At 34.7% G+C, this 14796-nt stretch overlaps 3 protein-coding genes and 1 non-coding gene across 6 annotated transcripts; all 4 read right to left on the bottom strand.

Moving 5' to 3' along the window:
• Positions 1 to 219: 219 nt before the first annotated feature.
• Positions 220 to 1515, bottom strand: LOC107177427 (uncharacterized protein At4g19900-like). The gene has a single exon (XM_015531200.2). It carries the CDS (start codon positions 1513 to 1515, stop codon positions 220 to 222), a length of 1296 nt encoding a protein of 431 aa, XP_015386686.1.
• A 6427-nt stretch (positions 1516 to 7942) lies between these two features.
• On the bottom strand, positions 7943 to 8023 carry TRNAL-AAG (transfer RNA leucine (anticodon AAG)). Its single transcript has one exon. It is a non-coding gene; the product is annotated as a tRNA-Leu (tRNA).
• Positions 8024 to 8633: 610 nt separating this feature from the next.
• On the bottom strand, positions 8634 to 10136 carry LOC102612578 (uncharacterized protein At4g19900-like). The gene has a single exon (XM_006481342.4). It carries the CDS (start codon positions 10079 to 10081, stop codon positions 8711 to 8713), a length of 1371 nt encoding a protein of 456 aa, XP_006481405.2. The 5' UTR covers positions 10082 to 10136; the 3' UTR covers positions 8634 to 8710.
• A 1617-nt stretch (positions 10137 to 11753) lies between these two features.
• Positions 11754 to 14105, bottom strand: LOC102619808 (uncharacterized). Of its 3 annotated transcripts, XR_008055840.1 has the most exons (3): positions 12642 to 14105; positions 12068 to 12417; positions 11754 to 11944 (listed from the first exon to the last, which is right to left on the bottom strand). XR_008055840.1 is itself a non-coding variant. In XM_025100209.2 (2 exons), the coding sequence occupies exon 1, from the start codon at positions 13897 to 13899 to the stop codon at positions 12667 to 12669; it is 1233 nt and encodes a 410-aa protein (XP_024955977.1). In that variant the 5' UTR covers positions 13900 to 14105; the 3' UTR covers positions 11754 to 11944; positions 12642 to 12666. The 3 variants fall into 3 exon arrangements, 2 of the variants coding, with proteins under 2 accessions (XP_024955977.1, XP_006480989.1); XM_025100209.2 differs by lacking the exon at positions 12068 to 12417; XM_006480926.4 differs by lacking the exon at positions 11754 to 11944 and having other exon boundaries at positions 11996 to 12417.
• Positions 14106 to 14796: the final 691 nt, after the last annotated feature.

Below are 14796 nucleotides of genomic sequence, written 5' to 3' on the forward strand. Positions count from 1 at the left end.
GCCATCTCAACCCATAACAATGCGTTTTTTAGATACATAAAAACTAAAAATGAAAAGGAAACAAATCTTAGCCACCGATAGTAAAAGAAGACAGCTTAAAAACTGAGCAAGAAGTCAGCTCCGCACCGAATTTGGACCTATCATGAATTATTAGGCAAACTTGCACAATTTTATATGTTTCGACACAAAGGCAAATTGGCAATTACAAGAAAATATTCTTTAAGAATCATAGCTATCTTGGCAAAGGATGCAATGAGATTTAATCAATCTATCTATAACACTTCCCTCGTTAATTACGAACTTCCTTGTAATTTTGCTCCATAGATGTAACCCATATGACTCCTCACTCAACCGAAGCACCGTTTCTTCCACCCATTTTGATTCTTCCTCCGTCGCCGGTTTCTTAAAAAATCTTTCAATCTGAACCCAATTTACAGGATAAAATGCCTCAAGTCCCAAAATCGTAAGGTTATACCCTGGTGTATTTCCTACTCGTCGAATAACTCGCGTAAGCATGTATGGCCCGTTATGTCCCCACTTGCTACCATCAAACGTGGTAGCAAATTCCTGTAAAAAATCAAATAAAATCGGATGCCCTTTGTCAAAAACCATAGCTGCACTATTTAATGTTTTCCATTTACGTGTCGCTTGGTAAACATCTTGTGCACCGACAGCATTCCTCAGGCCTTTGAAATCTTTCAGAATTATAAAATCAGTGTCCAAGTAAACGCCACCATATTTGTACAACACAGCTAGCCTTATAAGATTAGACAGTTGAACTGACAACGGATTTTCACCAGGATCAATTTCCACATTTTTAATTTTCTTCAGCCAAGTTTCAGCCGGTGTGTCTTTAACCAGAGAGGCCAAATCCGGAGTGACTGCAAGGATTTTGAACCCGCGGTCAAGTAATGCCTTCAGGATTTTGTCCCCGCGTCGTGTGTCGAGAGATCTCGATATAAGTACTAAACAAGAATGAGGGTTGGCTTTCATTAGAGTTTCTACAGCCAAGAAGTCTCTGGGCCCAAATGTTCGAGCTGGCGAGAGCCATACCATAAAGAACTGAATTGCACATTGGTTTGTAGAGAATTTCAGGACCCTGTCGTGAAACGCTCGACTCAAGTTTGTTGACTGGAATACCTCGAGGTCGGGTAGTTTTTTCCGGAACCATTCCATTCTTTCTTCTTTTGTGATCTTGGCTGGTGGAATTAGAGGATCCGGAGTCTCACCATCTTGCTTTTCTTTATCTAGTTCTTCTATATTCATCGGTTGCACGATCACATTATTTGACACGACAATGGAGCTTGATTGATCAACTTTGAGAGCAAGGGTTGTTGCTTGAACTTGGAGAGTTTTGTTAGCAGCAGCTTGTACATCATTATTATGAGTTGGTTGTGGTGTTTCGATGATTGGAGTGGATATAGATTTTGAAGGATATAGACGAACTATAGAAATGGAGCTGTACGAATAGATGCTGAAAACGATTAGAACGAATAAGACCTTGGAATTCAACATTTTTTTTTCCTTTTTTGGTGATGCATGGAAATTTTGTAGGAACATAGATTTTGATGAATGTCTATTTATAGTAAAGCAATTTCCCAAAACCATTAAATTCTACTAACAATAAAGAAACGTCAACTAGTCTAAAAAGAGTAAGGAACAATACTAGTTCTAATTACGAATCAAAAGAGTTGTTAGAAATCTCTTCTTTGTTAAATGAGTTCAGAACAGCATGATTATGTATTGAAATTTTGGTTCACAAGATTAGATTTTGTCATTTGAAGTTAGGGGCGGCTCTAGGGAAATTTGGGACTCTACGGGGATATTACAAATTGGATGTTTCACATCTTAAGTAAAATAAAAATGGTACTTAATTTGTCGTAAAATATGATTTATTTTCTAGACTTTTGTGATACAAAATTTACTTAAGGGTACTTAATATATTTTCTTGTTTTACTTGTTTGCGGCACTTCCGTTGATTTATCCATTGACTACTTCTTTGCTCTCATTGTATGCCTGCAATTCAAGATGCTTCATCACTTCTGTGCCTTGGCAAATGGCACAGTGATCTTCTATTAAGCCTTTCCATGATACTTCCCTCTTCAATGGCTATTGTTTCTTGTTCTCCTGTTCCATAGCTGAAGCGCCATGTCTGCTTCCCATTTTGATTCCTCTGCTTTTAGGTTTCTTGAAAAGCCGGGTTATCTTAATCCAATCTATTGGATAAAGGCACTGGGTCGCATATAGTCAAACGTCTTGTAAGAGGCTCATTTCTCACTGCCGTTAGAGTTGAATAGAGGGATCGAAAATTTACGTAGAGAATACTGGATACATATTTCTTCAAGACTTTAGATGAATTCCCTGAACCAAGCTACTATTAATGTATAGAAAGACTCAAATTTTTCTCTGGAGGCTTTGTGAACAATGTGGTTTTTGCATAGACTCAAGTTTTTCTCTGGAAGCTTTGTGAACAATGTGGTTTTTGCATGTACTATGGCCTAAACTTTATATATTGCTGAGTTTGAAAATGATCTAAACGTGAATTGATAGCGTTCACAGGGAAGATTTGATGTATGGAAAATAAATGTTTAGGATACCCAGCATTAGAGGTTCATCAACTTAGTCCTTTTCGAAGCTTTTTCGACCATTTTGATGGATCGGGAATCTCTTATGGTCTGATTTTCTCTGGAGTAAAATCCACTTAAGTGAATGGTGGTTAATAAATTTAAAAAGAAAATTTGTTAGATTGTATTCATACATTAATACTAAAGTACATGTGACACAAGATCTTTACAAGTTTAGGAAAATTTCGATTAAGAGAAACTTTAATCTCATTTTGACATGTTATTCGTTACTTATAATTAAGTAATATACTGTTAATGACTAATTTTTTCAACCCGTAATAAAGATGTTATTACTGTCCAAAAATTTGAGCATAATTCCTCTCTTGGAAATGATAGTATTCAATTACTGAGTTAATCCATTTTATTGTATGATGTAATAAGCAAGTTGGCTTGACTTTTGCCTTAATGACAGAGCCGGCCTCCAAGTTAATTTTAAAAGTGCGATCCAAACAGAAGAAAAAATATGAACCTTGGCCAACAAGTTGATGCAACATGCATGAATCAAAAGCTTCCCCCTCCTCACAAGCTCACTTATGGCATTTCTCACAACCAAAAGCTTTACAATTTCTTCTCGCTCTTTAGTAGCTCACTACAACTATGCAATGAATTTTGTTTGGGGTGTCAGAACTGAATCATTGAGTTACAATTACGGGTAAAGGAACTCAAATATCTCGATGATGACGAGAATGTCAAGATCGAAAGTCTTTCTCAATGAAAAAGTATCAATATGGCCACATTATATTATCATATGACTGATATGAGGGGCCAAACAATAAAGCTAAAGCTAAATTGCAGTTGACCCCCTTGTTTTCCTTAATTTCTTTGGCCTGGGGGCCAAGCCTCAACTGGTCAACATAGTTCCACCCCTGGCCCCGATGATAGCATTGGGCCCTGATGATAGGATTGATTATTGAGTCATTGATTTAAGATCACGAGTTAAGGAAATTGGATTTGAGAAAGTCAAGATAAAAATCGTTGATGAATTGTAGAAAGAGGCTATGAAAAAAGAAGTTCAATAAAATATCACATAATGCCATTGTCTTTACCTAAATTTGATTGTTATGAAGAGTTAAAGAGTGTTGACGCATATTTTCAGTCAACCAGAGAATTAATTTAGATGGGAGCAATATAATAAAAAAACATAGAGAATTAACATGGTTTGGCCTTTGGCCTATGTCCACGGCAGAAAAAATGAATCTTTTATTAAGATCGCAATTACAATTCAACTCTCACTCTCTTTCCTACTTATTTAGTGCTCGTCCCCATACTATGAGAGACTTTTGCCTTTATAGCCTTCAACAAATAAAATGCTTTTCTAAATTAAACTCTTCTGAATTCTCCTTTATCCCCTCAGATTTGAATTACAAAATATTTCTATCTTTCTTTTTATAGGTTGTATCCGTGTTAAACTTCATTTAATATACTTATGAACCAAACAATGTCTTCTATTGTTGCTTTTATTTTGTTGGATTTCATTCAACAATAACCTCTCTATTTAGACTTGGCTTTTTCTATATGGTCCATAATCTAAAACTAGGTCAAGGACACCCCATGAGTTAGGATCCATGACTTTTTGCTATCCTCCACTCTTAGGGACCATGACTTATACTTTCCATTCTTGGGGGAGCATGGTTCCTGCTCCTTGGGGAGCATGGTTCCTGCTCCTTGGGGAGCATGATTCCTGCTTCCCATTCTTGAGGGAATATGATTCATGCTCCCTGAGGAGCATGACTCCTACTCTTTGGGAGAGCATGGTTCTGCTCCCTAAGGAGCATGACTCTTACTCCTTATTCTTAGGAGCTTACTCTCAGTATACTCTTTATTCTTGAGGAACATCTTTTTTTGTCGTACACCTTTATATTGATTTTTTATATTTTCTACAACAGCTGCTCCCTAGTTCTTAGTTTCTTATTCCACTAGAATTAGAAGCATAAGAGTTCAAATTATCTCTCTCTACCTATTTCTATATAAACCATCCTTTGCACCATTCGCCAATCGTGTGGAGATTCAATCCTTTGGTTTTCACTTTCCTTAGTGAGTGTTTTTTTTTTCTCCTTGTTTTCTGATTCTGAAAATAACTCTAACTCTTTTTAGCATGAGTACTTTGAAGATGATGATGATTACTGTCATCCAACCAACTACCCTTTGTTGTAAATTTTACTCTTGCATCATTTGTTCCCAATAACTAAACTAACCTCCAACCCAGCACTGACTGATCCATCGATGAGGTGGGGAATACAATTTTTGAAAAGTCCATTTCATCTCTTAGAGTCAAATATGAAATCCCAAGTTTAGTTGAACTTAGAAAACTTCAAATTAGTGAGCTCGCCAGCCAACCTTCTCATGGGGTCGTTGCCTTTCATCTTGATTTTTTTCGTTATGGCATTAGATTACCATTGCACCCCTTCTTGAGATACATGTTGGTTTGCCTAAACTATGCCCCGGCACAGCTTTCCCCCAATAGGGGTGCAACCCCATGATACTGTAAAAAAAAAAAAAGAGTAAGTACACTGATAAAAAAAAACACATCCTGTAGAAATTTCATATAAAGCTACCTAGAGTAGAAAAGTGGGTTTGACCCTGATACCGAGGATACATATCAAGAGAATTTCCTACCTCCCAATCCACTAGGGCAAAAAGTTAAGAATCTTTCCAAGAACCATCATGAGATTTGCCCTAGATGATTAGAAGAGGAGACTTAGCTCAAGCAAAAACATAATACCAACCCCTAAGAGGGGAGCCTTTATCACCTGAAAAGCTCATTCGTTGGGGGAAAGTTGTGCCGGGGCACAGTTCAGGCAAATCAATATATATCTCAAGAAATGATGCAATGGTAACCTAATGCCATAACGAAAAAAAAAATCAAGATGAAAGGTAACAACCCTACGAGGATGTTGGCTGGCGAGCTCACCAATTTGCGATTTTCTAAGTTCAACTAAACTTGGGATTTCATATTTGACTCTAAAAGATGAAATGGACTTTTCAGAAATTGTATTCCCCATCTCATCGATGGACCAGTCGGTGCTAGATTGGAGGTTAGTTTAGTTAACGAGAACAAACAATGCAGAAATAAAATTTAGAACAAGGGGTGGTTGGTCGGATGATATATGATAGTAATCACATCATCTTCAAAGTATTCATGCTAAAAAGAATTAGAGTTATTTTCATAATCAGAAGACATTGAAATTTCTAAAAATAGAGAGAAAAGAAAAGACACTCACCAAGGAAAGTGAAAGCCAAAAGATTGAAACTCCACACGATGGGCGAATGGTGCAAAGGATGGTTTATATAGAAATGGGTAGAAAGAGAAATAATTTGAGCTCTTATGATTCTGGTTCTGGTGGAAAAAAAAAACTAAGAGCTGGGGAGCAACTGTTGTAGAAAATATAAAAAACCAATAAAGGTATGCGGTAAAAAGGGACGCTCCTTAAGAATAAAGAGCATATTGAGAGTACGCTCCCAATAATAAGGAGCAAGAGTCATGCTCCTTAAGAAGTAAAACCATGCTCCTCCAAGAATGGAGAGTTAGGAACTATCTCCCCCAAGAATGAGGAGCAGGAGTCATGGTTCCTAGGAATGGAGGATAGCAAGATTATAACTCATAAGGGGCCCTTGACCTAGTTTTAGATTATGGACCACAAAGAAAAAAATCAAGTCTAAATAAAGGGGATATTATTGAATCAAGCCCAGCAAGATAAAAGTCAACAATGGAGGACATTGTTTGGTCCAGAAGTAAATTAAATAAAATTTGACACGGGTATAACCTATAAAAAAAAGATAGAGATATTTTGTAATTCAAATCTGAGGGGATAGAGGAGAATTAGGTAGAGTTTAAGTTAGAAAATGATTTTATTTGTAGAACGCTATAAAGGCAAAGGTCCTGATTGGATGGGGACGAGCACTAAATAAGTAGTAAAGAGAGGGAAAGTTGAATTGTAATCACGATCTTAATAAAAGATTTATTTTCTCTCCGAATCACGTTAATTCACTATATCTTTTTATTATATCCCTCCATCTAAATTAATTCTCTAGTTGACTGAAAATTTGCATCAACAAGAAGCATTTTTTTAACTTAATGATTTAATTGACTTAATTTTAATTAGTTAAGTTGTTAAGTTTATTTGTTTCTTTAGCTTAATAAAAGTTTTCTATCATTAAGCCACTAAATTATTAAGTCAGCTTTTAGCTTTTTGTTTAATTTAAAGTTTGAATGACATCAATCAAAAGATATTCTTCAAAATATTCCTATTTAATTAATTTGTTTTATCCTATCTAAATAAAACTTACTGATTAACATTGATATTTTTCTCCATAACTTATGATAATATAATAACAAATTATTGTTATATTATTTTTTTTTATATTCTTCAAATTAACATTATTTATCTTTACAACTTTTTATGAATACATTTCATACAGTATATCATAAAACTACAATAAAATTGATTAATATATTCTAATTAGAATATTAAAGGATTATAATCACTTGAACATAATTTTTGTTATGTTAAAATAACATTGTAATTATGTTCGTTGAGATATTTATTAATTATTTAACACTTAAAATTTATATTTTCATACTTTGTAGCTGGAAAATAATTTAATAGTTATTATTAGAGATTCAAACTAAAAAATAAATATGTCAATTTAAGAGAAAAAAATAAACGTCACCCTAGTGAAAATGCACAAAAAATTACTGTGTAGAGCACTTATATGGCTACTGATATGTCCCTTTGAATAGATTTAGCAGATTGAGCCGAAGTCTTCTTAAAGCACTAATGGGCTAGAAAAAAGTCGTGTTTCAACTTCTCATGGTTCTAACGAAGAACAACTACAAACAGACCTAAGAAAAAAAAGATAGAATAATACATTACACACACATACGTGAACTCTAATATACCACAAGATAAAATACATTGACTTAAAATATGTGTTTTGTTTATCTTTTAGTTGACACACACACACACACACACGAGAGAGCCACACTCAAAGAGTATAGTGTGAGAGCCGAGAGACTCTCTGTAACAAAGGACTTCTCTAATAGTTATTATTAATTCTCTAGCTTATATTAAGTTGTTGTCTCTATAAATCATAATTCAATCCTTTGTTCACTCTTTATATCAATAATTATTGGGGCCAATGCTTATGTATTTGCATATATTGGCTAAGGCAACTATGATCTAGGTTTGCATTAGGAGTTGAAGTGTCACTTTTTAGAATAGAATACTAGTTTGCTTTTTTATTACAAATTTACTATACTACTTTATTAAACAGCCGATTACAATGCTACTTTGTTTTAAGGCTTAAAAAAGCAAGCCTGTTGAGAGTGGGATTTGAACCCACGCCCTTTCGGACCAGAACCTTAATCTGGCGCCTTAGACCAACTCGGCCATCCCAACGCGGTGGCATATGGAGCTTGTAAAACATTAAATCAATTAATCAAAGAGTACCATACTTTTGCTTAGTTTCCCGTCATCGAATCTTTGATGATTATATTATTGGTTATTCTTGGGATCCTTAATTTAATTTAACTTCTAATTAATTGATATTTGTAAGGTTTATTCCCCAAATGACATCGACAGGAAACCATGTATGACTGAGGCATCGACTGCCAACTTTTATGATCATTATTTATGGAAATTTGTACTATTTGTATAAGTTACGCAATGCTTAAAAAGTTCATACTTCATGTTAGTTATTAAATCTCTCTCGTTCTCTTGTCCTTTCTATTTAATTATAATCCACCAAAAGAATTTATTGATTCTTATCTCTAGTTGACTTTTCCAATAATTAACAACGCGGTTGCTCCGTTTTTAAGATTTATTTTTCTCATTTATTTCTTATATATATATATATATATAACCTTTTAGAATTGATTGTTTGTATGTACCGTATACCTAATTTAATTTTGATTTTTTTGCACTTATTGAGATGTGTGTAGGAAAAAAAACTATATATACATGAGCTAACATGAACTGGAAATATGAAATGCACATTAATAAGTTTTTTTTTTAAGCAACAAAAATTTACAAATTGTTTAATCAAATAATTTAAAGGCTATTGGCAATCACATTAAAAAAAATTCTTTAAGAATTATAGGCGTCTCGGCAAATGAGACAGTGAGATTTAATCAATCTATCTATAACACTTCCCTCATTAACAACTAATTCCCTTGTAATTTTGTTCCATAGATGTAATCCATAAGTCTCCTTATTCAGCTCAAGCACCGTTTCTTCCACCCATTTTGATTCTTCCTCCGATACCGGTTTCTTGTAAAATCCGTTTATTTGAATCCAATTTACAGGATAAAAAGCCTTAAGTCCCAGAATCGTAAGGTTATATCCCGGTGTATTTCCTACTCGTTGAATGACTCGCGTAAGTAGGTATGGCCCATTATGTCCCCACTTGCTACCATCAAATGTGGTAGTAAATTCCTGTAAAAAGTCGAATAAAATTGGATGCCTCTTGTCAAAAACCATAGCTGCACCGTTCAATGTTGTCCATTTATGTGTCACCTGATCAACACCTTGTGCACCGATAGCATTCCTCAGGCCTTTGAAATCTTTCAGGATTACAAAATCTGTGTCCAAATAAACGCCACCGTATTTGTACAACACGGCTAGCCTTATAAGATCAGACAGATGAATTGACAATGGATTTTTACCAGGATCAATTTTTCCATTTTTGATCTTCTTCAGCCAAGCTTCAGCCGGTGTATCTTTAACCAGAGAGGGCAAATCAGGAGTGACTGTAAGGATTTTGAACCCACGGTCGAGTAATGGCTTCAGGATTTTATACCCACGACGTGTGTCGAGAGATCTGGATATAAGTACTAAACAAGATTGAGGGTTGGCTTTCATTAGAGTGTCTACAGCCAAGAAGTCTCTGGGCCCAAATGTTCGAGCTGGCGAGAACCATATCATAAAGAACTGAGTTGCACATTGGTTTTTAGAGAATTTCACGACCCTGTCGTGAAACGATCGACTCAAGTTTGTTGACTTGAGAACCTCGAGGTCGGGTAGCTTTTTCCGGAACCATTCCATTCTTTCTTCGTTTGTGACCTTGGCTGGTGGAATTAGAGGATCCGGAGCCTCACCATCTTGTTCTTCTTCTTCTAGTTCTTCTATATTTATTTGCTCAGTCAGATTATTTGACACGACAATGATGCTTGATTGATCAACTTTGAGAGGAGGAGATGTTGCCTGAACTTGGAGAGTTTTGTTAGCAGCAGCTTGTACATCATTGTTATGAGCTGCTTGTTGTGGGGCTCTGATTTGAATGGATGTAAGTTGTGAGGGATAAAGAGAAACTTTATAAATGGAGCTGCATGCATAGATGACGAAAACGATTAGAACGAATGAGAGTGTCGAGAAAATTGGTGATTTGATAGTTTGGCCAAAGACCTTACAATTCAACATTTTCCTTTTTTGTAATGAAACGGAAGTTTGTATGAACATGGGGTCGAGTTTTGCATATTGTATATATGCATGTTGTATTCGTTGACTTTGCGAAGGAGAAAGTTGTGGCTGCGCACAAAGAATCAAGATTTGATGGTAATTTATTTAACATTAATTTAGGTTTAACGCTTATTTGAGTTGAGTCAGACGTGAAAAAGCAAAAAGTAATGCTGTGAAAGTAAATATTTTATTAATTCTTTAGAATATTAAAATAAAAGAATAGTCTAAATTTATGTTGATTCTCAAGAATACCCTTAGATTTAGGAGGTTAAAATTCGTTTATTCCACATAATACCGATAACTAATTAATTGAACTTAAAAATTCATATAGAGAGCTTTGAGAATTGAAAATATTATTGAAGGCAAGTCTGCTTCCAAAGATTATACGATAAGTCTATTCATGCTACTAGCAATTATCTTAAACTATTAGCAATTATCCTAAACTTAAGAAAAAAGAAAACTAATTGCTAAAACATTGAGAAAAAGAAAATAAATAATATTAACAATAACTAAACTAAAACTAATCTAAATAGGATAAGGAATTGTAATCCTAATCTGCATAAAAAGAGTTGTTACAAATATATCTTCCGTGTTAAATTAGTTTAGAATATGATGATGGTGTATAGAAATTTTTTTAAGATTAGATTCTGTGTCATTTGAAATCAGAGGCTGTTCTGGGGAAATTTGAGACTTTAGGGGATACTGTAAATTGAATTTTTCACATTTAAAGGAAAAATAAAAATGGTACTTTGTCATAAAATATAACTTATTTAAAATTTATTTTCTAGACTCTTATGATACAAAATTATGTTAGAGGGGAGGAGATCCTTCCATTTGATGTATGGATGGCATCTAATTGAATCATTAGAAGTTTAGAAGAACGAGTTTTTGTGAGTCGTATTTGGAAATAGAAAAATTTTGAAATACATTTTATTGTGTCTAAAAAAAAAAAGTTCTATTAGCATCCTTCTGTTCTACCTCCATTGTCAAGACTTTGTCTCTGACCCACCACCCATGCCACCACATGCACCATCACCACTAAACCGCTATTGTTGATGTTGTTGTTGTTGGTGTTGCTGTTTAAACTAATTTATTATGTTTGAATACGTAATTAAAAAAACAATGATAATATTAATGAAAAAAAATTACTTAATATTTAGAAACGAACAAGTCAATCAAATGTCACTGTTTGTAAAAAAGAAAAAAATTAGACTTTAAACACTTTCTCTTATAAATAATAAATATCAACTTGGATTCATGTTTCTTCAAATATAATTTTTGTAGTCTAAGAAGAGCATTCATTATATGTGTACAGATCATTTACTATACAATCAAACATATTTAGAATAAATCATTCGAGTAATTACTTGTTTGGTGCACACTTTTATTATTAAGATTGGCTGGCAAGCTGGTTTTCAAAGTAAGCTTCAATTATTAACTAATATTATATTTTTAGTTACACTTGCGTACCTAAAAGATTACCTTCAGATTCTAGAATAAGCTAACGTGCACCAGTATTGTCTTTTTGTAATGCAAAAATCCAAATTCCTTAAGACAAATGAATCACAAAGTGCTTTCGATGGCCAGCTTTTGCAATTATTTTTATACAAAGGGAATATTTTCAGATTTCCCCTTGTTCTTATTTTCTGTTTCTTAGTCACCCAAAAAAGGGAAAAAAAAAATTACCCGCTTAGCTAATGATGAAATCAGAGATTACAGAAGAAGATGATGAGGAGATTTGTTGGTTGACAGGAGCTCAAAGGGAAAAAATCAGGCACATAATAGAGCATCAGAAATCTTTGTATTGGTCTTCTTCATCGTCGTCGTCGCTATCATCTTCATCAGCTTCATGTTCGTCTTTATCTTCATGTCGCAAGAAAAGCACTTTTTTAGATTTAATGAAAGGTGGAAGCAGTTCTTTAAGGAGATTGTTTGATATGGAACATACAAGTTTGAGTACTTATTTTGATAATTACAGTGGATCACCTGTGTCAAAGCCTATATTATTATGGGGCAGTGATGCTGACGATGAACAAGCTTATGATCCATGGGAATCAATCAAGCAGATCGGACGGCCAAGATTTGATCCCAGCAATGAGGGGTTAAGTAATTTTGCTTCTGATGGTAGTAGCTTCAGGAAGGAAGATCCTGACTTGAAGAACAAGAAAGAAATAATTGGAAGCCACCGGAAATTGAGGAGAAAAAAGTCGTTTAGAAGATTGCCGGGTTTTGGTTTTTGGAGATTTAGAGGATTTAGATTTAGGCTGAGATTAAGAAGACTAAAGATTATGATTTGTGGTAGAAAAATGTAACGCTATTTTTGTACCCTTGTAATCCTATACAAATACATAAAATACAGACATTATTTTTTCTTTTCTTTTTGCTCTGTGTAAGATTTGCAAATAATAATACACATCTCATGTACATTGGGATCAGTAAACTAATTAAACAAAGGAATAAGAATTAGCTAGCCCTAGCCCCACCCCTAGCAGGGCCTATCAAGGACAGAGTATATAATATGTACCCTATGTGTCTGTTAACTTCAAAGCAGAAGCATCACCTGTTTCAGCCTGAAAAATCTTCTTCTAAGAGCTGTAAATTTGATCACAAATGACACAATGCTGTGAGATCATTCTCCCCATTACACTGCCCTCTTCGATGGCGATGCTGTTGCTTTGCTTGTTCCACAAGTGAACTCCATAAGCCTCTCTGCTCAACTGAAGCAGCTTTGCATTTACCCATCTGGAATCAGCCTGGTTTTGAGGCACCTTAAAAAGCCCTCCAATTCTGTTCCAGTTAACTGGATAAAAGGCGGTCGGTGGCAAGATTGTGAAATTATAACCAGGCCTAGTTTGTACTCTCTGCACTACTCTGGAAACCAAATAAGGGCCGTTATGTCCCCATTTGTTTCCATCAAAAGTGGCAGCAAATTCCTCAATGAATTTGAAAAGAAGTGGGTGGTTCATGTCAAAAATGAGCACAGCATTATTCAGTCTAGTCCAATTTCCTGACACCACATCAATGCTCTGTGCCGCAATTGAATTCCTCAACCCTTCAAAACTTTTTAAGAGTATAAAATCTGTGTCCAAATAAACACCACCATACTTGTACAAAACAGCGAGCCTTATTAAATTAGATAGATTCTGAGCTAATGGAATCTCACCAGGGTCTTTATTCCCACTCTTCATTTCATCAAACCAAGCTCCAGCTGGAGTGTTTCTGAACAAAAACGACAAGTCGGGCGTCACAGCAGCAACTTTGAACTTTCCATCAAGCAACGGTTTCAAAACTCTGTACCCACTTGGGGTGTCGAGAGTTCTCGACAGAATCATTAAACATCCGTTCGGATGAGCCTTGAAGAAGCTCTCCAAGCCCAAAACCTCCCTTTTCCCGAACAAATTCGCCGGCGAAATCCATGTCATGAAAGCTTGAAGCTCACACTCGTGGCTAAAAAATTCAAGAACACGGCCGTGGAATTGCTCTGTTAAATTATCCGATTTAAGAATATCAAACTCCGGTAGCTTTTTCCGAAACCAAGCAGTTCTTTCATCTTCTGTGACATTAAACGGAGGCTTTAAAGAATTCCAACTTCCGCTATCAGCTTTGTCTGTCTCTTCTTGTATTGACAAGAGCGGCCTATTACTTATTTGGAACTTCTCCAAAACTTTTATAGCCCTCGAAGCACCAGCAGCAGAGTGAAGAGAATCATTAGAAATGATCACAGTATCTTCATAGATGATGAAGAATGTAGCAATAAAAATAACAAGTGCCAGTATAGCTGATTTGACACGACGGCTAAGTAGCCTGTAAATGAACATGTTTTATAGACAAACAAATCGCTTAATCAAGGGATTTTATGAAGAAGCAGAGAAAAAAAAAACACACACACAAAGTGGTTATATATAACAATCGATGAATCAGATGACTCAAAAGATTAAGCAGCTTGTGTTTTGAGTCTTCATTGTTGTTTCGGACTTATTATTTTTTTCTCCAGGCTTTGTGCACAAGTCTAGGTTCTTTGAAATGGTCCAATTAAATTAGCGTGTATTTTCGTTAGCGTGTTGTTTGGAAGAAGTGGAAAGCCGCCATTGACGCATGAAAAAACAAAATTTTTAAATCATCACTTTTATTTGGAATATGTATATTATGGACTTTAATGGGTTTATAGGCCAGATTAGAGTAAATATTTTAGAATATCAAGAAGAATAATAGGGAAGAAATTGAGAATTCATAGACAAAAGAGAGAAGAAATATTGAGAGAGAAAGAAGATCTAAGAGAAATGGCTTTGGAATTAATTTATTTATTGCACTATAGATTTAGAATTAATTTATTTCTTATTGTTAAAAATAATTAATTTTTTACACTGTAGCGATTCGATATAATCCTAATTCTGATTTGACTATAATCATAAATCGAAAACCCTAATTGTAATATTAAATAATTTGGGTAAAGCTAGAAATCTAACAGTCTTATTATTACTTTTCTTTTGTTTGCGAACATGCATGGCGTCTTTAATTTAATTATGTCAATCGGTCAACATTGTTGTGTTGTTGAGCAGCTGTTTCAAGACTTTTGACTCTTCTACCTACGTACCATAGGGGCCATGAATGAATAATTTATATGAACAGAAATGATAAATATTAAAACTATTGACAATTAGATCCCTGTTCTCTCTATATCAAAAGTTCTCTTGGTCAAATGATAATGATCATTA

Source organism: Citrus sinensis, chromosome 6 (assembly GCF_022201045.2).
Source record: "Citrus sinensis cultivar Valencia sweet orange chromosome 6, DVS_A1.0, whole genome shotgun sequence".
Lineage (NCBI taxonomy): Eukaryota > Viridiplantae > Streptophyta > Magnoliopsida > Sapindales > Rutaceae > Citrus > Citrus sinensis.

Excerpts from the sequence above, each read along its gene's own strand:
- LOC102612578 (XM_006481342.4), bottom strand. The coding sequence starts at position 10,081 with ATGTTCATACAAACTTCCGTTTCATTACAAAAAAGGAAAATGTTGAAT.
- LOC102619808 (XM_025100209.2), bottom strand. The coding sequence starts at position 13,899 with ATGTTCATTTACAGGCTACTTAGCCGTCGTGTCAAATCAGCTATACTG.
- LOC107177427 (XM_015531200.2), bottom strand. The coding sequence starts at position 1,515 with ATGTTGAATTCCAAGGTCTTATTCGTTCTAATCGTTTTCAGCATCTAT.